We start from the raw sequence: 25,533 nt of genomic DNA on the forward strand, positions 1-25,533 counted from the left end.
TGTTCTATTGATTAGGCCCCAGTTCCGAGTTTTGGAAGGAAGATCGCAGTGGCGAAGGGCTGTTCTCAGCACATTATGTCAACATGACCTGTCCCTGCTGCATGGGTCCTATTCTTTATTCCTTGTGACAGGTAAAGAAACAGGTACAGGAAGTTGTATCAGGCGCCTGCTGGTAGGTGGAGGATGGGCAGGGGGTTGAGGGGACAGGGAGTGGACAGAGCCCCTTTGCTGGTAAAGAGGGGACCCCAGACCTCTCACGTCTCTCCAGGGCCCCTGGCAGTCTCCTGGCTGGCCTCGCTGCTCTGCTTCAGAAATCAGATTTGACAGGGCACTGGGACCCTGATTGGGCCTTGGTGGCTGTACGCGCCCACTTGACACCACTTGAGGGTGTATTGAACATCTGAAGAGTACCCACCTCTGGATCAAGAATTTTTTGCTTCAGGCCAGGCGCAGTGGCTCATGTCTGTAATCCCAGCACTTTGGGAGGCCGAGGTGGGCCGATCACCTGAGGTCAGGAGTTGGAGATCTCAGCCTGGCCGACATGGTAAAACCCCATCTCTGTCAAAAATACAAAAATCAAGCCAGGCATGGTGGCTCATGCCTGTAATCCCAGCACTTTGGGAGGCTGAGGCAGGCAGATCACCTGAGGTCAGGAGTTTGAGACCAGCCTGGCCAACTTGGCTAAATCCCGTCTCTACTAAAAAAAATACAAAAATTAGCCAGGTGTGGTGGCATGCACCTGTAATCCTAGCTACTCAGGAGGCTGAGGCAGGAGAATTGCTTGAACCCAGGAGGCAGAGGTTGCAGTGAGCCGAGATCGCGCCACTGCACTCCAGCCTGGGCGACAGAGTGAGACTGTCTGAAAAAAGAAAATTTTTTTTTGCTTTAATTTTTTTCTTTTTAAAAACTGAAGTATCAAATACATAAAGAAAAGTGCACAATTTCGGTTAGAGGTGGATGGATTTTTACCTAGGTATGCACGCTTGTAGTGATCCCCTGTACCAAGTGTAAACAGCTCGTCTGCGCCCCTCCCTGTCAGTATCCACCCCGAGGTCCTGCTGCCCCCACCTCTATCCCCATGGATTGGTTTTGCCATCCCCCAGGACGTCACCTACATGGACTCATGCACGTGGTCCCTGTGTGTGATTTACCCTGTCATTGTGTGTCTCAGTTGGTCATTCCCTTTTGTCGCTGGATAGCATTCCATGGTATGAGTGTGTCCCCATTTGTCATGCATTCACTTGCTTGTAGACATTTGTGTTGTTTGGGGCTGTTATGGGTATGGCTGCTATGAGCATTTGTGGATAATCTTTGTATGGGTGCATGCTTTCATTTCTCTGGGACAAATACTGGGGGTGGGATTGCTATATTGTAGGATGAACGTCTAGCTTTGGTAGAAAAAGTATATTCCACAGTGATTGCACCAATGCACTTCCACCAGCAATGTGTGAGCACTCTGGCTGCTCCACATCCTCACCAGCACTTGTTATTGTCAGTCTTTTTCATTTTAGCCATTCTGGTGTATGGCATGGGATCTCACTGTGAGTCCAGTGGACATTTCTCTGATGACTAAGGCACCCAGGGCTGGTGGGTGGCTCCAGGAAGTCACAGGAATCCTTTCTCCTATCTCCTATTCTGCTCCGCCCTTCTTCATGTGTGGCTTTCATTCTTAAGGGTGCCTCATGATCCAAGATGGCTGCTCTAGCTCCATCCATTGTGACTGAATTCCAGGCAGCAGGAAGGGGGACTTATCAACAAATACATAGGAATTTCAGATATTGATAATGTCAGGGAGATAAAACACGGTGATGAATACAATGTGATGGGGGAAGGGCTGCTTTAGGAAGAATGGTCTTTTTGTCCATTTTGTTCACTATTGAAGTGCCTAGGCCTAGAGCAGAGCCTGCCATACAGTGGGGCTCAATAGAGATGGTTGAGGGATTGAAGAGTGCTCAGGGAAGGTCTCATGGAGAAGGTGACTTTAGACTTGAGAAGCGAGGGGCTCACTTTTGTGGGCATCAGGGGAAAGATTGCCCCTGGAGGAGCAAAGAGTCAGAGCAAAGGCCCTCTGGCAGAAACTTGCCTGCTGGCTCAGGAGCACAGCAAGGCCAGTGTGGCTGGAGCAGAGTGAGCGAGACAGTTAGGAACGGGGGAGGAGACTGGAGCGACTACAGGGAGCTGGGTTGTGCAAGACCTCATAGGTCGCTGTCAGGAATTTAAATTCTATTCTGAGATAAATAGGGAGGCATGGGGGAGGTTTGAACAGAAGAATGACATGCTCTGACTTTAATCTTAAAAGGATAACTCGGATTCTGTGGGGAGAATGGGGCGGGGTTGGGGGGGCAAGAGCAGAGGCAGGACAACAGCAGGGAAACTACGGCACCCATCCACACAGGCCAGGATGGGGGCCAGGATGGTGCCGGAGACAAGTGGATGGATTTGAGGCATGCTTTAAAGTGAGAGCAGCCTAGCCTTGCTGACGGAGGGTGCTAGGTGGGAGGAAAATGGAGGACTCAGGAATGACTCAACCTCTTTGCTTAAGCAACTTACACGCGTGGGTTTCTTGTAAAAACCTTTTATTTTAGTCTTCTTACCTTAGTCCTTTAAAAATCAAAAGAAGTTGGAACATGAGCCAAGGGTGTGGTGTTCCCAAGTCCCAGATTGGATTAGCCTGTGTCCTAGTCGTTCCCGCATTCGAAGGCCCCAGGGGGCTGGGGATGCCTGAAGCCCTGGGATTGAGGGTGTAGTCAGCGACTGACTGCTGGTCCAGAGTGGGCAGGGCCTGGCCTTGTCCCAGAACTAGGCTTCGTCTGGGCAAATTGGCTTCTTGGCTCATTTGGTCAGAGGTGTGTTTCTTGGAAGCCTGTTTTCTCTTCTCATAGTAGGAGGAATTAGACCTTGCAATTAAGTGGCCAGGTCAAGTTAATGATTCATTTGTGAAGCTCCCGTGCAAGGAGCCCAGTGGGGATGGCCTAGGAGAGAAGCGTGAGGGCACAGGCCTAGACATGGATACGGAGCCTGGGGCTTTGTCTCTCCCTGCTCCTGTGACCTCGGTCAGGCATTTGGCTTTGGAGCCTCAGTGTCTGCTTCGGTGAGATGAGCCATTGAGAATTTAAGAGATGAAGTAGGTGGAAGTGCTTTGCTACCTGAACAGTGCCGGACAGATTGTCCATACGGTTCTGCTCCCCTGGTGTCTCAGGGCAGGGGCCCCATTGTGTTCATCCTTGTGTCTTTAAATTCCTAGCATAGCATCTAGCATGGGGCAGGTGACTGTGCAGGGGCTGAACTGCAATCCCAATGAGGTCAGAGCAGCCTCACTGTAGACCAAGGTCGTTCCAGCGTGCTTCATGGAGGAGGCGGCACCTGGGCAAGTGGGGTTTTAGGTTTGGAGGTCAGGGGCCTCTCCAGGTGCAGGGGAGAGTGCTGTGGGTGGTAGGAAGAGAATGCTAAATATTAATGTCTATGAAATCTTCATCTCATCCATCACACATTTACCGAGTTGTTGCCACGGCCTAAACAGGCGGTACTCTCTGTGTATTTAAAAAAAAAATCCCTTCTTAAGTATGAGCTCTTTAAAACACACAAAGAAGGACTAGCATTACCACCCGGTAGACATTTCCACGTCGATTATATGGTTTCAGGTCTCACTTTTGCTCATTCACCCAGAAAATATTTGCAGAGCTCCTGCAAGGTGCCAAGAGCTGTCCCAGGCCCTGAGGACACATCGCCAAACAAAGCAGCTGAGGATCTTGCCCTTGTGGGTTTATGGCCAGGCAGGCGATACAGATAGAGAGCAATAAACCTGATAAGCTAATTATACCGTGTGCTCGAAGGCCACAAGCAGCATGGAAACCACACGGCAGGTCGGGAGGTCAGGAGTTTTAGGGGCAGGTTGGATGGGCCTTCTGAGGAAGGGGCATGTAAGCAGAGATTCGAAGGGGTGAGAGATTTGACCACATGTTTAGGAGGGAGCAGCGGGTGCAAAAGCCCTGGGGCAGGAGCGTGGCTGCTTAGACAGGACAGCAAGGAGGCTGTGAGGCTGGGCTGAGTAACAGACAGTGGTTGTGGAATGAGACCACTGCTTCTCCCCAACCTCCCCTTTTCCCTAGTTTATAAGACAGGAGAAAAGGGAGAAAGCAAAAAGTTGGAAAGAAACAGAAGTAAGATAAATAGCTAGACGACCTTGGCGCCACCACCTGGCCCTGGTGGTGAAAATAATAATAATAATATTATTAACCCCTGACCAAAACTACTGGTGTTATCTGTAAATTCCAGGCATTGTATGAGAAAGCACTGTAAAACTTTTTGTTCTGTTAGCTGATGTATGTAGCCCCCCGTCACGTTCCTCATGCTTATTTGATCTCTTATGACCCTTAGAGTTGTAAGCCCTTAAAAAGGGCTGGGAATTTCTTTTTCGGGGAGCTCGGCTCTTAAGACGCGAGTCTGCCCACGCTCCCGGCCGAATAAAAACCTCTTCCTTCTTTAATCCGGTGTCTGAGGAGTTTTGTCTGCGACTCGTCCTGCTACAGTTGGATGTGGGGCCAGAGAGAACACAGGGGCCAGACTAGGCAGAAGGGCTTGTAGGCCAATGTTCGGACGGTGGCTCGTATGTTATTTTCAAGAAATAACGTGTTCACAATGACAGTTAAAGCTTTCCCCACATCCCCAGCCCCCAGCCCTCTCCTGAGATTGTTTGCAGGTATCATTTCCCTGAATGTTTTTCTACATTTCCACATGGGTTTGTCTTCAGAAAGAATACAGAGTATTAGTTCGTGTGTTTGGAAAATTCGCATCAAGAGGCCCATGGCAATTGTTTGTTTCTTTAGCCTTTTCTTCACTCAAGATTTTTTTTTTTTCTTTAAAAATAAAAATTGGCTGGGCGCGGTGGCTCACGCCTGTAATCCCAGCACTTTAGGAGGCCGAGGCGGGCGGATCACGAGGTCAGGAGGTCGAGACCATCCTTGTTAACATGGTGAAACCCCGTCTCTACTAAAAATACAAAAAAATTAGCCAGGCGTGGTGGCGGGCGCCTGTAGTCCCAGCTACTCGGGAGACTGAGGCAGGAGAATGGCGTGAACCCGAGAGGCGGAGCTTGCAGTGAGCCGAGATTGCTGCCACTGCACTCCAGCCTGGGTGACAGAGCGAGACTCCGTCTCAAAAAAAAAAAAAAAAAAAAAATTGAGGCCAGATGCAGTGGCTGATGCCTATAACCCCAGCACTTTGGGAGGCTGAAGCGAGTGAATCACTTGAGCTCAGGAGTTCAAGACCAGCCTGGGCAACATAGTGAGACCTTGTCTCTACTAAAAGCAAAAAAAATAAAAATAAAAAAAAATAGCCGGGCGTGGTGGTGCGTGCCTTGTAGTCCCAGCTACTCAGGAGGCTGAGGTGAGAGGATTGCTTGGTCCAGGGAGATCGGGAGGTCAAGGCTCTCCAGCCTGGGCAACTGAGCGAGACTCTGTCTCAAAATAAATAAATAATAAAAATTATGTATATTTAAGGCATCCAACATGCTGTTTTGCTATGTACACACACATAGTGAAATGATTGCTACAGTTAAGCAGATTAACATATGTATCTCCTCATATAGTCACCTTTTTTTTTTTTTTTTTTTGAGACAGGGTCTCACTCTGTCACCCAGGCTAGAGTGCAGTGGGTGATCACGGTTCACTGCAGCCTTGAACTCTCAGGCTCAAGTGATCCTCCCACTTAAGCCTCCTGAGTAGCTGGGACCACAGGTGCGCACCACTGTGCCTGGCTAATTTTTGTACTTTTTATAGAGACGGGCTACCTATGTTGCCCAGGTTGTTCTCAAACTCCTGACCTCAAGCAATCCTCCCACCTCGGCCTCCCAAAGTACTGGGATTACAGGCATGAGGCCCAGCCACCTCTTTGTTTTTAGTGGTGAGAGCACCTGAAATCTACTTCCAGTATACAGTACAGTATTAATTACAGTCCTCGTGCTGTGCATCCGACCTCCAGATCACCCATCCCACATGACTGCAGCTTTGCGCCCTGTGACCTGCATCTCCCCACCTCCCCAGCCTCCTCCCCGTAAGCACCATTCAACTCTCTGTGTATTCAATGTCTTCAGATTCCCCACCTCTAAAAGACAAATCTGAAAGTATTTGTCCTGCAGTATTTGTCTTTCTGTCAAGATTCTGCTGTTGAGATATCTCCAAGTCAATGGTGTTTACTCACCGTGCAGCCACTGTGTGTGCAGAAGCCCAACTTATCTTTGACTGAGAACCTGGCTGGGCTCTCTGTTGTTTTTCAAGGCAGGGTCTCGCTCCAGGCTGGAGTGCAATGGTGTGATCTCAGCTCCCTGCAACCTCCACCTCCCGGGCTCAAGCGATTCTCCCACCTCAGCCTCCCGAGTAGCTGGGACTACAGGTGCATGCCACCTTGCTTGGGTAATTTTTGTAGTTTTAGTAGAGACGGGGTTTCACCATGTTGGCCAGGCTGGTCTGGAACTCCTGACCTCAAGTGATCCACCTGCCTCGGCCTCCCAAAGTGTTGAGATCACAGGCGTGAGCCATTGTGCCTGGCCTTCTGTTCTTTTTCTGAGGTCTAACAATTCTTCTGGCGCTCTCTTGCACACTTATGAGAATCTTTCTAGGGCAGAGTTTTCAAACTGTCAGATGTGATCAGATTGTGGGTTGTGAAATAAGTGGGGTGGGTGGGGATCAGCTTTTTTTTTTTTTCTTTTTTTTTTTGAGATGGAGTCTCGCTCTGTCGCCCAGGCTGGAGTGCAGTGGTGCAATTTTGGCTTGCTGTAACCTCCGCCTCCTGGGTTCAAGCGATTCTCCTGCCTCAGCCACCCAAGTAGCTGGGACTACAGGCATGTGCCACCACGCCCGGCTAATTTTTTTGTATTTTTAGTAGAGACAGGGTTTCACTGTGTTAGCCAGGATGGTCTTGATCTCCTGACCTCATGATTCACCCGCCCTGGCCTCCCAAAGTGCTGGGATTACAGGCGTGAGCCACTGCGCCTGGCCTGGGATCAGCATTTTAAAAACAGAATGGAATAGGATAGAATATGAGAGGGGTGAATAATGGAGTCATAACGTAAGTTGCATCGTGCTGGGAAGGTGAGTGTTCCCTCGTGAAGCTTCTGGTGGGTGTGCAGGTCGTGGCCCTAGCGTGGCAGGACCTGGGAAGCTGGTGCTCTGCACCGTGTCCGAACAGGGAACCACAGACCATGGGGCTTTGCTCACACCTGACCTGGTTAGAAACTGTCCCCGACTCCGAGGTGGCCTGACCCCCGCTGTGCACAGCCGTCCTGTTTCCAAACATCTTTGCCGGTAGTTGTTTTCTTCCATGTCCTAATTTTTGCTCATCCACTGGGAAATTATATCTCATTTTAATTTGGAGTTACTCTTTCTTTTTGAAGTTGTGATTAAGATCCAGTTAACATAAAATTCACCAAAACCATTTACAAATGTACAGTTTAGTGGCATTTAGTGCATTTGCAAGGTTGCGTAACCATTACCACGATCTAGTTCCAAAGCATTCTCACTACCTTGTACCCATTAAGCAGTCACCCACCATTCCTTTCTCCCCCAGCCCCTGGCAACCACCAATCTGCTGTCTCTGGATTTGCCTATTCTGGGCATTTCATAGCTGTGGTCAGACACTATGTGTGGCCTTTTGACTGGCTTCTTTCACTCCGTGTCATGTTTTTGAGGTTTGTCCATGTGGTGGCATGTGTCAGTGTTGCATTCCTTTGTTTTTCTTTCTTTCTCTTTTTTTTTTTTTTTTTTTTGAGATAAAATCTCAGTCTGTTACCCAGGCTGGAGTGCAGTGGCATGATCTCGGCTCTCACTGCAACCTCCGCCTCCCAGGTTCAAGCGATTCTCCTGCCTCAGCCTCCCGAGTAGCTGGGATTACAGGTGGCTGCCACCATGCCCAGCTAATTTTTGTATTTTTTTTTTTATTTTTAGTGGAGGTGGGGGTTTCACCATGTTGGCCAGGCTGGTCTTGAACTCCGGACCTCAGGAGATCCACTTGCCTCAGCCTCCCAAAGTGCTGGGATTACAGGCGTGAGCCACCACGCCTGGCTGCATTCCTTTCTTTAAAATTATTATTTTTTGGCTCTTTAAATACATTTCTTTTTTATGCAGTAGTAAACAGCCAACCCATGCATTCCTTTTTCTGAATGAGTCCACACTGTGTTCAGCCATTCATCTGTTGACGGACACTTGGGTCGTTTTTGCCCATTGCGAACGGTGCTGCGGTGCACATTCTTGTACATGTTTTTTTTTACACCCATTTTCAGTTCTTCTTGGGTCTGTTCTGGGGAGTGGAGTTGCAGGGTCATACGGTAACTTTGCGTTTGATCGTTTGAGGAACGGTCAGACTGGTTTCCACGGTGGCTGTTCCACGTTGCACTTCCGCCAGCAATGCACAAAGGTTCCAGTTCCCACACCCTTGCCAACACTTGTTATTTTCCATGAAAAACAAATTCTAGCCATCCTGGTGGGTGAGAAGTGGTGGCCCATTGTGACTTTGATTTGCATTTCCATGATGATGTTAAGCACTTTTTCATGAGCTTGTTGGCTATTTGTGTCTTTTCTTTGGAGAAAGGTCTTTTCAAGTCTTTTGCCCATTTGCAGTTAATCTTTTACTTTTAAAATTTCACATTATAGTTTCAAAAGGGTTTTAGTGAAGTGTAGCACACGTATAGAAAAGCCCACATATGAAGGGAATAACACCATACATTTTTCAGTGATCATAGTCCGGGGTAACCAGCAATCAGATCAGGAAACAGAATTTTCACCCCCTTTATGCCCCATCCTCCCAGGTGACCCCTGTTCTGGCTTCTGTTGACACGTTAGTCTTGCCTGTTCTAGAATGTCACATAAATGGGATTATATGTGTATGCACAGATCTGCCTTATTTTAAAGGTAGTAATAGTATTCATTTTTTATTTTTATTTTTTATTTAAAATATTCAGGAGGTTGTTCCATAGTGGTAAATATAGCATGTCATGGTTGTTGTTGTTGCTGTTGTTTTTTTCAGACAGGGTCTTGCTTTGTAGCCCAGACTGGAGTGCAGGGGCACGATCATGGCTTGAACTCCTGGGCTCCAGTGATCCTCCCGGCTCAGTCTCCTGAGTAGCTGGGACCACAGGTGTGCGCCACCATGCCCGGCTAACATTTTTTGTATTTTTAGTAGAGACACGGTTTCACCATGTTGCCCAGGCTGGTGTTGAACTCCTGGCTTCAAGAAATTCTCCTGGCTTGGCCTCCCAAAGTCCTTGGATTACAGGTGTGAGCCACAATGCCTGGCCTAATTTGATGAGTTGTATCAGATATATACACTTCACCTATATGGCAACCAAAATCAAGATAGCTGGGCCAGTTCACATCAGTCCCCTCCCTCCATCCCGGTCCCTGGCAGCCACTGGTCTGGCTTCTCTCTCTCGAGTTTTCCCTTTCCCCGATGTCGTGGAAATGGTGTTGTATAGTATGATTCTTCTTTTCTTTTTTTTACTTGGGGTAGTGCCTCGGAGGCTCACCCGCATTGTGGCGTTTATCCATGGTTGGTTCTTTTTGATTGACAGGTAGCATTCCATTGTGTGGATATGTGGCAATTCATTTATCTGTTGATAGATATTTGAGTTGTTTCCATCTATCAAATACGGACATATCATTCCATATTTGTTTTTGGTGAACATTCAGGCAAGTCATGCTCTTAAAGGCTTCTCAGCCTTTGCACAGGCTGTGTCCTCTGCCAGGCACTCCTCCACCATCTTCTTTTCCTAGCAAAGCCCAGCTCATTTTAAAATTCCCAGCTCAGATGTCCTCTCCTCCAGGCAGCCTTCCTGGGCTCAAAGGGTCTATTTCGCCGGATGGGAGGGAGTGGCGTCCAACAAGGGCTCACCTTGGCATTCTACCCCAACTTTGTGTTCCAGGGCCATGGTCTTTGACCTTGGGGGTGGTGGGGACAGAATCACAGAATCAGCCATGTTAGGCAAAAGGCCACAGTGTCCCCACCACTGTTATCTAATCAGCTGCCTGGTCTAGTGTGGTGGAAAAAAGTCATCCTGCTGATCAAAAGCAGGGCAAAGTCCATCCCTTAACCCGGGTGGAGGTGGGGCAGAGGAGGAAGGGTCACTTGATGACTGCAGGGCTGACCCTCCAGTGCCCGGGGTCTTCAGACCTTGTTCTAAGCACTTTACCTCCATGGACTCATTCAAACCTCACAGCAGCCCACGAGGCGACACTCTCCTTACACCCATTGTAGGATTGAGGAAACTGAGACTCGGAGAAGGTCAGTGACCCATCCCTGATCACCCAGTTGGACGGGGCTGTGCTGAGTCTCTGAAGATTCCCTTTGGGCAAGTGCTGAATGAATGGGCTGAAACCAGGGCCTGAAAGCCTCTTCTGTTGGGGAGAGAGAGAGAGAGAGACAGAGACCCAGAGAGAGGGAGACAGAGACCCAGAGACAGAGGGAGACAGAGACCCAGAGACAGAGGGAGACAGAGACCCAGAGAGAGGGAGACAGAGACCCAGAGACAGAGGGAGATGGAGACCCAGAGAGAGAGAGAGAGAGACATGGACATGCGGCCGGATCCCATGACTTCTTGGTTTAGCCCTGATTCATCTTCAGAACCAGGCCAAGCAGCCAGGGGAGGAGGAAAGCATGGTGAGATTCCAAAGGAGAAAGGTATCTCCAGCCCAGCAGCCTCTGCTGAGAAACCGGGTGGGAGAGGGAGGCTGCAAAGGGAAATTGAGGCTATGTGTGTGTGTGTGTGTGAGAGAGAGACAGAGAGAGAGAGAGAGAGAGATGGAGTCTCGCTCTGTCGCCCAGGCTGGAGTGCAGTGGTGTGATCACAGATTGCTGCAACCTCTGCTTCCTGGGTTCAAGTCATCCTCCCACCTCAGCCTCCCAAGCAGCTGGGACTATAGGCACCTGCCACCATGGATGGCTAATTTTTGTATTTTTTGTAGAGATGGGGTGGTCCATGCTCAGGCTGGTCCTGAACTCCTGGGCTCAAGTGATCCGCCTGCCTCGGCCCCTCAAAGTGCTGGGATTACAGGTGTGAGCCACTGCACTGGGCCTTGTTTTGCTTTTTTAAAAAAGCAGCTTTATTAAGGTGTGATTGATATAAAACAATGGCACATATTTAATGTATGCAGTTTGATGGGCTGGTGTGTGCACACTGGGAATCCCGCCCCTGAGATCCACGTGCTGAACATAGCTGTCACCTCTACGGTTCCCTCCTGCCCCCCACTGTTTTCTGTGGTGAGAACATGTAGTTCTTGCTCTACTCCCTGAAGACATTTTCCAGGGTTCTGGGTTTTGATGCTGTGTTTTCTATGAGGGGAGCACCAGCAGCTGGATGTGTCCCCCAGGCTGGAGAAGGGGCCTGGCCTGTGGTGAGCAGGGTCCCCAGGGCTGCAGGGTCTGTCCCAGACAGAGGCACCTGCAGTGCACGGGCTTTGAGGCTGGGTGAAGGCCAGGACCGAAGGAAGGGCTGGGCGATCCGGGCCTGAGAGCTGGGAGTGGCTGGAGCTGGTGCCTGTGGGCTGTGGTCGCATGGGGTGGCGGGAGCCGCCATGGGGTGGGGAGGGCGTTACTGAGGGGGCAGGACTGTTCTTTGATCCAGCTCACATACCACCTCCCCCAGGAAGACCTCCTGGACTCCTCGGTGCCCTCCAACTATTGGTTGAATCTCTCTCCAGCCTTAGTTGTGGCTCAGTTTCCTAATCAGTAACATGGGGGTAATAATAGTGGAGGTGGCTGCCTCAAAGAGTCATGGTGCTGTTCAGAGGATGAGAACACAGTGAACAGCATCACCAGGCTCATGGTGCACCCCGGAAATGCTTGCTTCTGTTACCTCATTAATATTGAATTTATGCGCCTTCGTTTGCACCTATGGGCTGCTCAGACCATAAGATGCTCCTTCTGGTGCTGGCAGCTAGGTAGGAAGACACGTTTATCAATAAACAATTATGGCACTTGAAGGCAAGTCTCAGATCTCCTGATTTTTCCAAGAGAACTCTGAAATCCAGATTTTACATTACATCTTCCAGTTTCTTGACAATGAATTCAGCTTCTTCATTTACATACCACGTAGGTCAAACTAGACACAGCTGTAGCTACAGTGTCACCAGCTCCTTCGTACAGATAAGAAACTTGAGGTTCACAGGGGCTGACTTGCCCAAGTGGCCCCGTGGAGTGCGACCCAGAGTCTGGCTGCCTCCAAATCTGCTCCTTCCGGGGGACGTGGGGCTGGCCCTGACTGGCCAACTCAGCTGTCTGCCTCCTGTAGAGCCTCTGCCTATTGGTTCTGGCTGTCTGGGGACAATGGGGGCGGCTGTCCTTGTCTTAGAAGGCCATGTTCAAAAGAGGGTGGAAGGTGACGCAGCCACCTGGCTTTGCAACGTCAGCTCTAATCTGATGGGCTGGGTCACTCCTCCCGGGCTCTGATGTGGTGTGGGCACTGAGGGGCCTGAGATATATCCCGGCTGAGTTGAGGGTGGGGGGTCAGGTGGACTGGAGGGACCTCCCTGTGACACTGGGGCTGCGAATTATAGATCTATAGATCTAGAGGAGGAAAGCTGGTAGAGGAGTCCAAGTGGACCCCAGGCGTGTTTCCTTTAGTCCCTTTAAGAAAATCATGTTTCTGCAAAATTTTTAAATCAGGAGATTTCATATACATTTCTGTATTTCTGGTTTTCATGGAAAACTTCTGTGTTCTCATCTTCCTCTGACTCCTCCCCAAATGGCTCACTCAGCCGCACAGGGAGGCTCTCTCCCAGTGTCTCCCTACCACAGGGCCTTTGCACAGGCTGTGGCTGCTGTGGAATGCCCCCTGCCCCCCACCTTCTAGATTTGTGAGCTCCCTTCCTCACTGCCTTCTATTTTGGTTTTGGGTCTAGGTTGTGTTTGTGTGTGTTCTTTTTCTGTCTTTCTTTTCTTCTTTTTTTTTTTTTTTTTTGAGACAGGGTATTGCTTGGACACCCAGGCTGGAGTACAGTAGCACCATTACAGCTCACTGCAGCCTCGACCTCCTTGGCTCAAGTGACCCTCCCACCTCAGCCTCCCAAGTAGCTGGGACTACAGGTGTGCAGCACCATGCCCAGCTACTTTTTTTAAAATTAATTTTATAGGCCGGGCACAGTGGCTCATGCCTGTAATCCTAGCACTTTGGGAGGCCAAGGCAGACGGATCACTTGAGGTCAGGAGACCAGCCTGGCCAACATGGTGAAACCCTACTTCTACTAAAAAAAAAACAAAAACAAAAATTAGCCAAGTATGGTGGTGGGTGCCTGTAGTCCCAGCTACTCGGGTGGCTGAGGGAGGAGAACTGCTTGAACCTGGGATATAGAGGTTTCACTGAGCCAAGATCACGCCACTGCAGTCCAACCTGGGCCACAGAGCAAGACTCCCTCTCAAAATAAATAAATAAATAAATACATAAATAAATAAATAAATAATAAAATGAAATAAAAATAAATAAAAATACAAAAATTAGCCAGGTGTGGTGGTGGGGGCCTGTAATCCCAGCTACTCAGGAGGCTGAGGCGGGAGAATCGCTTGAACACAGAAGCAGAGGTTGCAGTGAGCCAAGATCGTGCCACTGCACTCCAGCCTGGGCAACAGAGCGAGACTCCATCTCAAAAAAATAAATAAATAAATAAAAGTATTCTTTAGAGACAGGGTCTTGCTCTGTTGCCCAGGCTGGTCTCAAACTCCTGGGCTCCAGTGATCCTCCTACCTCGGCCTCCCAAAGTTCTGGGATTACAGGCATGAGCCACGGCGCCTGACCTATATTTCACTTACGTGATGACTGTGTCTCAAATCCCAGTCTTTCCCCGATCCTTGCTGTGTTTTCTCTGTGCTCTGTCACGTGGCATGCGTTTTACCTGAGTTATTTGGTGCCTGCCTTTCCCCCCGCTGTGGTAAAGCTCCACATAGCTGGGCTTTTGGTCTGTCCTGGTCATTCTCCCATCCCCAGCTCTTAGAACCTGCCTGGCACGTGGTAGTGCTCAGTGCGTGCTTGTGGAATGAATGAATGATCCACCTGGCCACACGGAGCCCACGTTCCTGCATGAGGCTATCCCTGCCCTGAGCCCATCCGCTACCCTGAGCTCCGGCGCTCCCTTTAGATGGTGCATGGGCCCCTGTTTACCACAGTCCCTTGACTGGTGTCACCTGTTGCTGTCAGGATGTATTTTAAGAAGCATTACCACAGCATGGATAGGTTGCCTGTTTAATTCCATAAGCTCCAGGTGCGACAGCCTCATGTGCGAAGGGCTTTCCCACCACCTCCTATCCCAAGCCCCCGCCGAGGAGCCCCTTCCCTGGCCGGGCTCCGGCAGCTGTTCCGGAGCCGGTGGAGGGGTGTGGAGCCCTCATCACTCTCCCCACAAGCGTACTTGTCCCTTCCCCTGCAGAACGTGCGCATCGACCCCAGTAGCCTGTCCTTCAACATGTGGAAGGAGATCCCCATCCCCTTCTATCTCTCCGTCTACTTCTTTGACGTCACGAACCCCGACGAGATCCTGAAGGGCGAGAAGCCGCAGGTGCGGGAGCGCGGGCCCTACGTGTACAGGTGAGGCTGTGTCCAGGTGAGGGCGGAGGGACTGGCTGAGGCTGGGCAGGGGAGGGGTCTCAGAGTGGACGGGATGGGGAGGCTGCTGACGGAGCCCCAGAGATTGTTCCGGAAGCAGGCAAGGCATAGTCGGGGTAAGTGCTAGTCCCAGAGAAGTTTTTGTTTTAGGTTTTTTTTTTTTTTTTTTTTTAGAGATGGGATCTTGCTGTGTTGCCCAGGCTGGTTTTGAAGTCCTGGGCTCAAGCGATCCTCCGCCTCAGGCTCTCAAAGTGCTGGGATTACAGGTGTGAATCACCAGACCTTGCCTAGAGAGGTTCTTTATGGAGCAGGGAAGGACCAATGGTGTGGGTCTGGGTGGAGGGTGCATGTGTGAGTTACACACATACATACACACACATACACATACACACACACATACATACATACACACATACACACACACACACATACACACACACACACACACACATGCATGACCAGGAGCAGGGATCTACCCCCCAAACCCTATCTGGGCCAGAGGACCGGGTGGGTCAGCACGGGAAGGGGTCAGCTGTTTGTGGAACATGCTGGCCCAGGGACCAGAGTGATGCCTTTGCTTTCTGCTTGCCCTGTACCTGGCTGTGGCCTAGGGGAAGTGACTTCATCACTCTGAGCCTCAGTTTGCCTGTCTGCAGACTGGAGAGACACAAGACCCCCTTTATGGGGTCATCGGGACACTCAGGATGCACTCAGAGCTCTGAGACGGCTGGCGGGTGTGCCTGTTACAACGCCCTTACCTCCTGGAGTCTTCACAGCACCTCCCCTCCTCCACACCCCTGCTTCCCAGTTCACAGGCGGAGGAGTAGGGGCTCAGAGAGGAGAGCTGACTTGCCCCAGGCACACAGTGTTCCAGGGATGGGGCAGGCAGAGGGTGTTCCCGCGGTTGGAGACCCACAGTCTGGTTCTGGGAAAGCCAAGATGAAAACCCAGCAAATGTGCCTGAGGTTTGGGAGTGGGAAACACGAGTCAGATGCTGTATTCCGTTCACTCATTCGCTCGTTCATTTAACAAATGTTTATTGAGCACCTACTAGGTGTTGGCTGCCGTTCTATGCACAGGGGACCCAGCAGTGGACAGAATGGGCAAAAATGCCAAAGCTCTCTATACTCCTTCATTCTGTGAGCACTGATTAAGCACCTCCTGTGTGCTGGGGGCACAGGCAGACCAAGGCCCTGCCTCACCAAGCTGATGTTCTGATGGGGAGAGAGTAAAGAAGTGGACAAATAAGGGGAAATCAGGCAGCCAGCCATCAGTGTTGTGCAGACAAAACAGTGTGAAGCCGGAGTGCAGGAGGGAGGGTGGCCTTGGGGCTCGGTCTGACTGGAGGGTCGGGAGCACCTCTGCAAAGGGACACTCACTGGACCCGCATGGTGGGAAGAGGCCCTGGGGAGAGAGAGTCCCGGGCAGAGCATGTGCAAAGGTCTGAAGGCTGGGAACAGAGGCCTGTGCGGCTGGGGTTACGAGGGAGAGAGACAGTGGAGAGACGAGGCCTGAGCCTTGCTGAGGGCCTCAGAGGTCATGTTAGGATCCTGATTTTAACCTGCATGCAAAGTGGGGTTGTGGTCCAGAGCATAGCATGATCTGATTTCCACTTTTTTTTTTTTTTGAGACGGGAGTCTCTCTCTCACCCAGGTTGGAGTGCAGTGGCGCATCTCGGCTCACTGCAACCTCCGCCTCCCAGGTTCAAGCGATTCTCCTGCCTCAGCCTCCCAAGTAGCTGGGATTACAGGCATCTGCCACCATGCCCAGCTAATTTTTGTATTTTTAGTAGAGACGGCATTTTACCACGTTGGGCAGGATGGTCTTGAACTCCTGACATCAGGTGATCTGCCCACCTCGGCCTCCCAAAGTGCTGGGATTACAGGCATGAGCCACCGCTCCCAACCTGATTTCCACTTTTCAAAGATTCTTCTGAATGGTGGAGAATGGCTTGGAGAGATGAGAGACCATAATGACAGCAGCAGCAACAGTCATGGCAGCCGATGTTTACCTCGTGCTTTCTCTGCACCCGGCAGCTGTGTTGATTGCTTTCCGGGTATCTGATTGCTTTACTGTGGGGAATTGTTTAATCCCCACAGCTGCCCCCTGAAGTAGGGCTTGTGATTACTTCCTTTTGTAGGTGGAGAGGCAATGGCTGTGTTGGGCGAGGGAGAGCAGAATGAGGCCGGGTGGGTGGCGACACCGTGTCCTGCAGTGGGGAGGCATGGGGAGGGACAGACTTGGCGGAGGGGCTGAGCTCAGCTTTGGCTGTGGGGCCGGAGGTGTGCACAGACGTCCAGGGCCCCTGGTTCCCAGGCAGGCACTGCAGGCGAGTGGAAGGGAAATGTCCCATGCAGTGGGGTGGGGCGTCTGACCCGCTGGCTTCCCCCACAGGGAGTTCAGGCACAAGACCAACATCACTTTCAACAACAACGACACCGTGTCCTTCCTCGAGTACCGCACCTTCCAGTTCCAGCCCTCCAAGTCCCACGGCTCAGAGAGCGACTACATCGTCATGCCCAACATCCTGGTCTTGGTGAGGCTGCCCTGTGGCCCACGCTGCCTCGCACCCTGGCCTCGTCCCCTGTCTCTCCTCCCGCCTGCCCCTTGTGCAGAGAGCAGTCCCTGAGGTGGTCAGAGCGTGAGGACTCACGCCTGGTGGGTGGCTTTCGGCCCTGTGCTGTCTCTGCTCACCCCTGGTGGGTTCTGAGTTTCCCAGGTGGGTCCACCTGTCTTGGTTTGGAAGTCCTGGCCAAAGTACTTTTTTTTCCCTTTTCAATTTACATTTCTGAGATCTCCAAAAGGGGCTGTCGTGTTGAGGGCTGAGCCACAGGCCCACGTCTGGGACTGGGGCTGGAGTTCACTTAGCCTGAGTCCAGTGGGGTGCAAGGGGGAGAATGGGTTCTCGGGAGCACATGTGGCCTTGGCACTGGAGGAGCAGAGGGTGGTTCTGGTGTCCCAGACGCCCCACATGGCCACTCCAGGGGCCTCCTGCACCCCAGCATTTACCTTCATGGGCTCTTTGCTGTGAGGCCCAGCTGGGGCCGAGGGAGGATGGGCCAGCCACGTCCAGCCTCTGACGCTAGTGTCCCTTCGCCTTGCAGGCTGCGGCAGTGATGATGGAGAATAAGCCCATGACCCTGAAGCTCATCATGACCTTGGCATTCACCACCCTCGGCGAACGTGCCTTCATGAACCGCACTGTGGGCGAGATCATGTGGGGCTACAAGGACCCTCTTGTGAACCTCATCAACAAGTACTTTCCAGGCATGTTCCCCTTCAAGGACGAGTTCGGATTATTTGCTGAGGTACGTGTGGCCTGGTGAGAAGCCAAAGATTCAGGCCTGTGTCCTGTCTTCCCCTCACACAGCCTGGACACTGGTCACCGGCTTGCTTTGTAGCTGGCTGGGGATCTAGTGGCTGTGGGTTGTAAGTGGCTGAGAACCTGACTCAAACCGGCTTAAATGGGGAATGTTGGGGCTTATAGAACTGAAAATGCTAGGGTTGGATTCAGGTACAGCTTGATCCAGGCTCAAATGATGTGACTGGGCCTTAGCAAATGGGAGGCTTTGCTGGTTGAAGGGGGCATGGCTGCTGGGGAGTAAGATCACAAGCTGACTCTTAATCTCGACTCCTGGCAACCTGGTAGGGTCACTGACTGGGCTTTGGAGCCAACATCTCGTCCATGGAGGGTCTGACTCCCTCACCTCAGCTTTCAATGAGTCCTTGGGACTGCTCCAGCCTCAGCCATCTCTTTGGTCTCTGCTGATCAGGGTAGAGTGCTGGGGGGGGATATCGTGGTGCTGCACGTGATAGATACTCAGTGCATTTTTGTCAAGGGTGACGGGCTCCTGTCGTGTGGGTCAATTAGCAAGTTTGGGCTAAGTGGCACGATGCTGTAAAAGCATCTTGTAAATCCTGAAGTGCTTTGCAAATGAAAGTTATTACAAAGTCCCTAGTTTAGTATAATCTACGTTTGACCGCATAGAATGAAAACCTCACAGGAACAGTCTAGCGGTAGGCTGTTCAGTGTTGGTGTGGCAGCTTCACGGTCTTAAGTGATCTGGAAGCCTTCTACTGCTCTGCTCTGCCATCCTTGGCGTGTGGTTTTCATCCTCAAGATAACCTCATTGTCCAAGTTGGCTGCTAGAGTGTCAGCAATCACATCACATTCCAGGCAGCACAGCAGGAAAGAAGAAGTGGTGGGGCTTTAGGGAGCAGATGGAGGAATTGGGGGTAAAACAGCATGTCCCAGTTTCCTCCCTCTTAGGGAGGAAGAAAACCAATGTCCACTTCCTTTCTATTGGCCAGAACTGAGTCATGTGGCCACACCTGGCTCCAGGGGAAGCTGGAAAGGTAGCCTTTTAGCTGTGTGTGCTGATGCCCTGAGTACGGTTTGCGTTTTGTTATGAAGAAGTAAGGAGAGAGTGGGCTTTGGTAGTAACTGGCAGTTTCTGATGCTCTCTGTCCATTAGAATGATCATTTAAGGACCCTGTTGGGTGAGCATTTATTAATAATAACAATAATAATGAAAATAAAGACTAGCATTTTGAGCTCTTACTGTGTCCGGGGCACCGTACCTGGCCCTTTTTGCACATGAGCCCCTTTAATGCTCCCCTTGGTAGTGGCTCCAGTTATTCTTGGCTCCACATGGGCAGGTGACAGACACACATGGGAGGCTGGGCCAGGGCTTTGTGCTGGGTCCTGCTCTGGAGGTCTGTGATGGGTGCAGCCTCTCAGTCGGGCAACCTTGGAGCTCCTCAGTGTGCTCCACCCTGCAAAGCACTTCTAGATATTTCCTTCAGTCACTCATACCACTTTGTGCTTTGCATGTCTTTGGGATTGCAAACCAGCTTCTGGGAAATGCTCTCGGAGCACCAAAGCCTGGGCCCCACTATCAAGAACCCATCAAGAACCTTGATGGGTTAGGACAGGCCAGGTTTTGCTGCTGTGACAAGCAGCCCCGGAATCTCCATGGCTTAGAACAACCAAGACTTTTTCCTTTGCTTGCACTCCACGTCCAGTGTGGGTGACTGGGGCACCTGCGCTTGTGGTAGTCACTCGGGGACCCAGGCCGAGGGAGGCTCTGTCTTGACACACACCTCCTTGGCTGCTATAGCAGTGTCAGAGAGCCTGGTGAAAGGTGTGTGCACAGTCCTTAAAGCATCCCCCAAGTGACATGCCACTTCTCCTTTTTCATTGCTCAGGGAGCTGACCTGGCCATGCTTTATTTTATGCTGGAGTAGGGTGTGGTGGGGGTGATCTGCCATTCACCTGAGAGGAAAGCCAGACTTTCCCGGAGTTAGGAAGGGAGGGTGGAACACTGCAGCCATGGAACCCGGGACCGTTCCTCCTAGAAAGCTCCCAAGCCTCTCGTCGGTCCCCAGACACTGGGCATGTGGCAGTGAACCAGATGCCAGGGGCCCTGTCCTTCTGGTGGAGGGGGAGGAGGGCTCAGCCCAGAATGTTCAGACCAGGCCGGCTCAATGGGAGGTCCGAGCCTTACGATGCTCTTCCCTGCTGTGTCTGTAGCTCAACAACTCCGACTCTGGGCTCTTCACGGTGTTCACGGGGGTCCAGAACATCAGCAGGATCCACCTCGTGGACAAGTGGAACGGGCTGAGCAAGGTGAGGGGCGAGAGGCGGCGAGGGCCCCCATCGCCAGGGAGAGGGGAAGGCGGGCCGGGCCGTGACTGCTCGGGAATGGCAGGGACCACAGGGCTCCTTCCTTTGTCGTGTAGAGGGTGCTGGGAGGATGAACACTCTTGGAGGTGGAGGAGGGATTTTACCTCTGGTTAAAGCTTGACCAGCCAGAGGGGTAGGTGGGGTTAGTGACTGCTTACTGAGCTCACTGAGCACCTGGCGTCTTCTGGGAACTGAGTGCTTCCTTCCTTTTGATTCTTTACTCACAAAAATGTTTTGAAGGCCGGGCATGGTGGCTCATGACTGTAATCCCAGCACTTTGGGAGGCTGAGGTGGGGGGGGGGGGCGGGGGATCACCTGAGGTCAGGAGTTCGAGACCAGCCAGGCCAACATGGCAAAACCCCGTCTCTACTAAAATACAAAAAATTAGCTGGGCGTGGTGGTGCATGCCTGTAATCCCAGCTACTCATGAGCTGAGGCAGGAGAATCGCTTGAACCCGGGAGGTGAAGGTTGCAGTGAGCCAAGATCACACCATTGCACTTCAGCCTGGGTGAGAAGAGTGAAACTCAGTCTCCAAGGAAAAGAGAAGAGATTTGCATTACAAAATAAAACAAGAGAGAAAGATAAGTGCCCTTAGTATCACCTCCCACCCCTACCCCTCGCCCCAGAGGACACCCACATTACCAGTTTGGGATATATTCTTCCTGTCCATTTTTACCCATGTGCACGCCTGTATGTACGCAGAGAAATATGGAATTGTTTCTTCTTTGAATATCATGAAATCATACTACGTGCATTGTTTTGCAACTTGCTTTTTTCACCTTCGTGACCTTTTTTCAATATGCGTGAAAATGACTGTGTGACTTCCCACTCCCCACTCCCCATGGTAGTTACCGCAAAGACCCTGAGGGCTGGGGACAAATCGTACCCCAACCAGTGCCCAGAGTGGCAAAAATCACCATCGGCAACCGGCACTAGCCATTCACGATAGCTGGAGTTCACATTCATCGTGGCTTGTATATTCCAATATACTATACACGTGCACGTGATTTTTAAACATCCTTATCATACAGAAGATTGGAAAGTGAGCAGTTGGTTTTGTCGAGTCTGGGTCTCGCTCCCCAGAGTCAGTTAACCTGATAGGTTCTGTTTTGGGGTTGCCCGGTGGTGGCCACCGTTATGATTTTAAGTAGTTTGCCTGCGTGCCGATTGTTTTCAGGAGGTGCCTGTTGACGTCCGCTCTGAGGGCGTGCCCCACCTCTCACCTCACCTGCTCACCGCACTTCTTTTCCAGATTCAGGCTGGAAATGTGGGTGATAGGCCCATTTTGCAGATGAAAGAACTGAGTCCCTAGTGAAGTTGCACGTTCAGGGGTCTGGGAGTGGGAAGCTGTGGTGGGTATTCTCTCTGTGTGTCTACACAGCCTGCCCTCTTCCCACCATGCCAGTATTGGGAATTGAGTGGCCATGTGTGCACCAGGGCAAGTTAGGTGTGCGGCACCTCAGAGGGCTTATTAAGGGGCCTTGGCCCTACTGAGGGGTCTAGTCTGGATGCTTCCCCCCAGGTTGACTTCTGGCATTCTGATCAATGCAACATGATCAATGGAACTTCTGGGCAAATGTGGCCGCCCTTCATGACTCCTGAGTCCTCGCTGGAGTTCTACAGTCCTGAGGCCTGCCGGTAATCACTGGGACGTGGGGCCTCCTGGGTTTCCTGGGTAGCTCATGGCCAAATTCTGTGGTGTTGGCTGTGCACTTGGAAAGCATTTTGACTCATCGTGGGTTTGACTCAGTAGCCCTTGGCACCAGCTTGAATTCTCTTTGGCCACACCACCAAGAGCCAAACTCCAGCTGCCAATGCCTCTACACGGCCCAAAGAGAGGCTGCTGGTGGTGGTTTGCAGCCAGGTGGTGCTGGGCTGGGAGGAGGGGGCAGGACATGTCAAGGTCACAGGGGGCCATGAAATGGAGGTGAGAGGTGGGCTCCCTCTGGCATCTGGCTGGTGGGCCCCGTGACCATCTGGGTGCTGAGACATCAGCTGGCATTGCTCGGCCCCTTCAGACTCAGCTCTGTGTGTCCCGTGGTCCTAGTTGTGGGGTAAAAGTAGACAGTGGGTGGCTTCTGCAGCCTTTTTCTGGAGGCCTTGGTGTGTCGTGTTCCATTCTGGTCACTCTGGAAAAGTCCTTTACTTGGGAATTCACTCATGTGGACCTTGACTTATCTGCCCTCCCAGCAAACCCTGTGAAGCCCTACTGTGTGCCAGATGCCCAGTAGTGAGAGGGTGGGCCAAGTCTCCATTCCCCAGGAGGTTGTGTCCTATCAGGGCAACTCAGACAAATGCAAAAACACTAGAGTATCAGAGAGTGACAGTGCTTTTGCTCTGTGTGGCCACTTTTTACTGTTTTAAGTTTTTACTTATTTAATTTTTTAGAGATGGGGATCTCGCTATGTTGCCCAGGCTAGACTTGAACTCCTAGCCTCAAGGGATCTTCCTGCTTCAGCCTCCCAAAGTGCTGGGATTGCAGGTGTGAGCTACCGTACCCAGCTGACTTTAAAAGCTGAATTTTAAACTTAAAGAAAAGTTGCGTGAGAAATACAAGTGGCCCCCGTCTCCCCTTCACCCACGTTCACTAGCCATGTTAAGCCCCCCACCCCCTCCTCTTGCTAAGTGTCTTTTTCCTGAACCATCTGAGAGTAGGTTAGAGGCTGTATGCCCCCTTACCTCCAAATACTCAGTGGGTGTTTTTCAGAAACGAGGACATTTTCTTACATAACCATAATGCTGTTATCAAAATGAGGAAATTTGACATTGACATAATACTATTATCTAAGCTGGCACTTTCCTACCAGTCAAAATATGCAAGGCACACATGCAATTTAAAATTTTTTAGTGGCTGCATTAATACAAGTAACACGAAATTGGTGAAATTATTTTTAATAATGTATTTTATTTGACCTCATATATCAAAAATGGGATCATTTCAAGTGTTATTGATGAGTTTGTTTTTTTTTTTCGCTAGCAAGTATTAGAAATCGAATGTATTTTACACTTGCATCCCAATTTGGACTCGCCCCATGTCAAGGGCAGGATGGACAGCCATGCGTGCTGAGTGGCTGCCATGGACAGAGTGGGTAGCACAGTGCATGTTCAAGTTCAGACGTGCTTTTGAGAAAGTACAGGAGCATGAACTGATGGAGGGTGGATGGGGTGGGTGTGGGGGGCGGTGCTGCCACCTGAGGAAGTGACAGCTGAACTGAGATCTGACTGAAGGGTTGAAGTCTGGTGGATGAAGATGCCAGAGGAGACTGTTCTTAGGCAGAGGGAGCAGTGATGCAAAGGGCCTGGGGCAGGAGTGAGCGTGCTTAGGAACTGCAGGGAGGCCCTGGGCACAGGAAGGTGGGGCGGGGCTGAGCAGAGCTTATGCAGGGGCTAGACAAGAACAATGAATCCTAATGGTAGGTTAGACTAGAAAGGGTCACAGATTTTCAGCAGGGGCGTGATATATTCTGTTCTTTTTTTAATTTCATAACTTTCAAAAACAATTTTGTTTTTAGAGACTGGGTCTCACCATGTTCCCCAGGCTGGTCTCAAACTCCTGGGCTCAAGTGATCCTCCCACCTCGGCCTCCCAAAGTGCTGGGATTACAGGTGTGAGCCATAATGCCTGGCCTCTGTTCTTTTGTAAAACTCCATCTGGCCGTAGCTAATACATTGGCATGGGTGGGGAGGCAGAGTTGGAGCAGAGAGGCCTGTTAGGAGGTCGCTGCAGCTACCTGGGTGAGAGATGGGGGCGGTTTGGACCCGGGAGGTGGTAGCACCCATGGGGAGAAGTGGCTGGATCTGGGCAGCCTTCGGCAGGGCCTGGCTCTGGCCGCTGGGTCTGGGTGTCCCCTCTCACCCTGTCTGTCCCCTGCAGATCCATGAAGCTAATGTACAAGGAGTCAGGGGTGTTTGAAGGCATCCCCACCTATCGCTTCGTGGCTCCCAAAACCCTGTTTGCCAACGGGTCCATCTACCCTCCCAACGAAGGCTTCTGCCCGTGCCTGGAGTCTGGAATTCAGAACGTCAGCACCTGCAGGTTCAGTACGTGCCGTCCCCTGTGCTGGGATGGCGGGAGGGTGCGAGGGTGGGGTCAGCTGAGGGTTTATCTGCCCCGTGCTGTCTGCTTAATCTCTGGCCTCTGTACTCTTGATAATTCCATTAGGCTGAAGATAACGAGGCTGCAGGAAGATAATCTGAAAAGGAAGAAATGCCAGGTCTATTAGTTGCTGCCACAATAAATTGACATGAATTTCATGGCTTAGAACAACACACACTGGTTATCTTGCAGTTCTGTAGTTCAGAAATCTGCGTGGGTCTCACCGCACTCAGATCAAGGAGGCTGTGTTCCTTCTGGAGGCTGTAGGAGAATCTGCGTCTGCCTTTTCTGGCTTCTAGAGGCCCCCCTGTGTTTCTTGGCTCCTGGGCCCTTCCTCCACCTTTGAGGCCAGCAACATGGCATCCTTCTGATTCACTCTGTCCTCAAATCTCTTCCTGTGCTCCCTCTTCTGCCCCCTCTCCCAGTTCTAAGGACCCTTAAGACCACATCGTGCTCTCCTAGATGCCCCAGGACAATCTCCCCATCTTGTTTATTATTATTTTTTTTGAGACAGACTCTTACTCTGTTACCCAGGTTGGAGTGCGGTGGCGCCATTTCAACTCACTGCAACCTCCACCTCCCAGGTTCAAGTGGTCCTCCCACCTCAGCCTCCCGAGTAGCTGGGACCACAGGCGTGCGCCACCACACCTGGCTAATTTTTTGTATTTTTGGTAGAGACAGGGTTTCACCATGTTGCCCAGGCTGGTCTTGAACTCCTGATCTCAAGTGATCTGCCTGCTTCGGCCTCCCAAAGTGCTGGGATTACGGGTGTGAGCCACCACGTCCAGCCTATTTTTATTTTTTGAGACAAGGTATCACTCTGTAGCCCGGAGCTGGAGTAGAGTGGTGCGATTATAGCTCACTGCAGCCTCAACCTCATGGGCTCAGGCGATCCTCCTGCCTCAGCCTCCTGAGTAGCTGGGACCGCAGGTGTGGGCCACGATACCTAGCTAATTTTATTTTTGTAAATTTTTTATAGAGATGTTGTCTCACCATGTTGCCCAGACTGGCCTCAAACACCTGGCCTCAAGTTATCCACCTGCCTCTGCCTGTTAAAGCAGTGGGATTACAGGTGTGAGCCACTGTGCCCCACCCAGTTTCTGGACCTTCAAGGCAGCTGCTGAGCAGGCCCAGCACCCGTTTACCCTGTGACCTGACATAGCTATGGGT

The 25,533-nt window shown here is 51.2% G+C and overlaps 1 protein-coding gene across 6 annotated transcripts in view; it reads left to right on the forward strand.

Moving 5' to 3' along the window:
• The window catches only part of SCARB1 (scavenger receptor class B member 1), a 121,752-nt gene that overhangs the window by 66,362 nt on the left and 29,857 nt on the right, over positions 1–25,533 (forward strand). For all 6 annotated transcript variants that reach the window (XM_058424925.1, XM_032168308.2, XM_032168301.2 and 3 more), the window contains 6 exons: positions 14,406–14,563; positions 16,976–17,117; positions 17,686–17,889; positions 20,115–20,210; positions 21,791–21,906; positions 24,142–24,308. In XM_058424925.1, coding sequence (XP_058280908.1) covers positions 14,442–14,563; positions 16,976–17,117; positions 17,686–17,889; positions 20,115–20,210; positions 21,791–21,906; positions 24,142–24,308 — 847 coding nt within the window. In that variant the 5' untranslated portion in view covers positions 14,406–14,441. The remainder of the gene's footprint in view (positions 1–14,405; positions 14,564–16,975; positions 17,118–17,685; positions 17,890–20,114; positions 20,211–21,790; positions 21,907–24,141; positions 24,309–25,533) is intronic.

The sequence above is a fragment of the Hylobates moloch genome, unplaced genomic scaffold, assembly GCF_009828535.3.
Source record: "Hylobates moloch isolate HMO894 unplaced genomic scaffold, HMol_V3 SCAFFOLD_12, whole genome shotgun sequence".
Lineage (NCBI taxonomy): Eukaryota > Metazoa > Chordata > Mammalia > Primates > Hylobatidae > Hylobates > Hylobates moloch.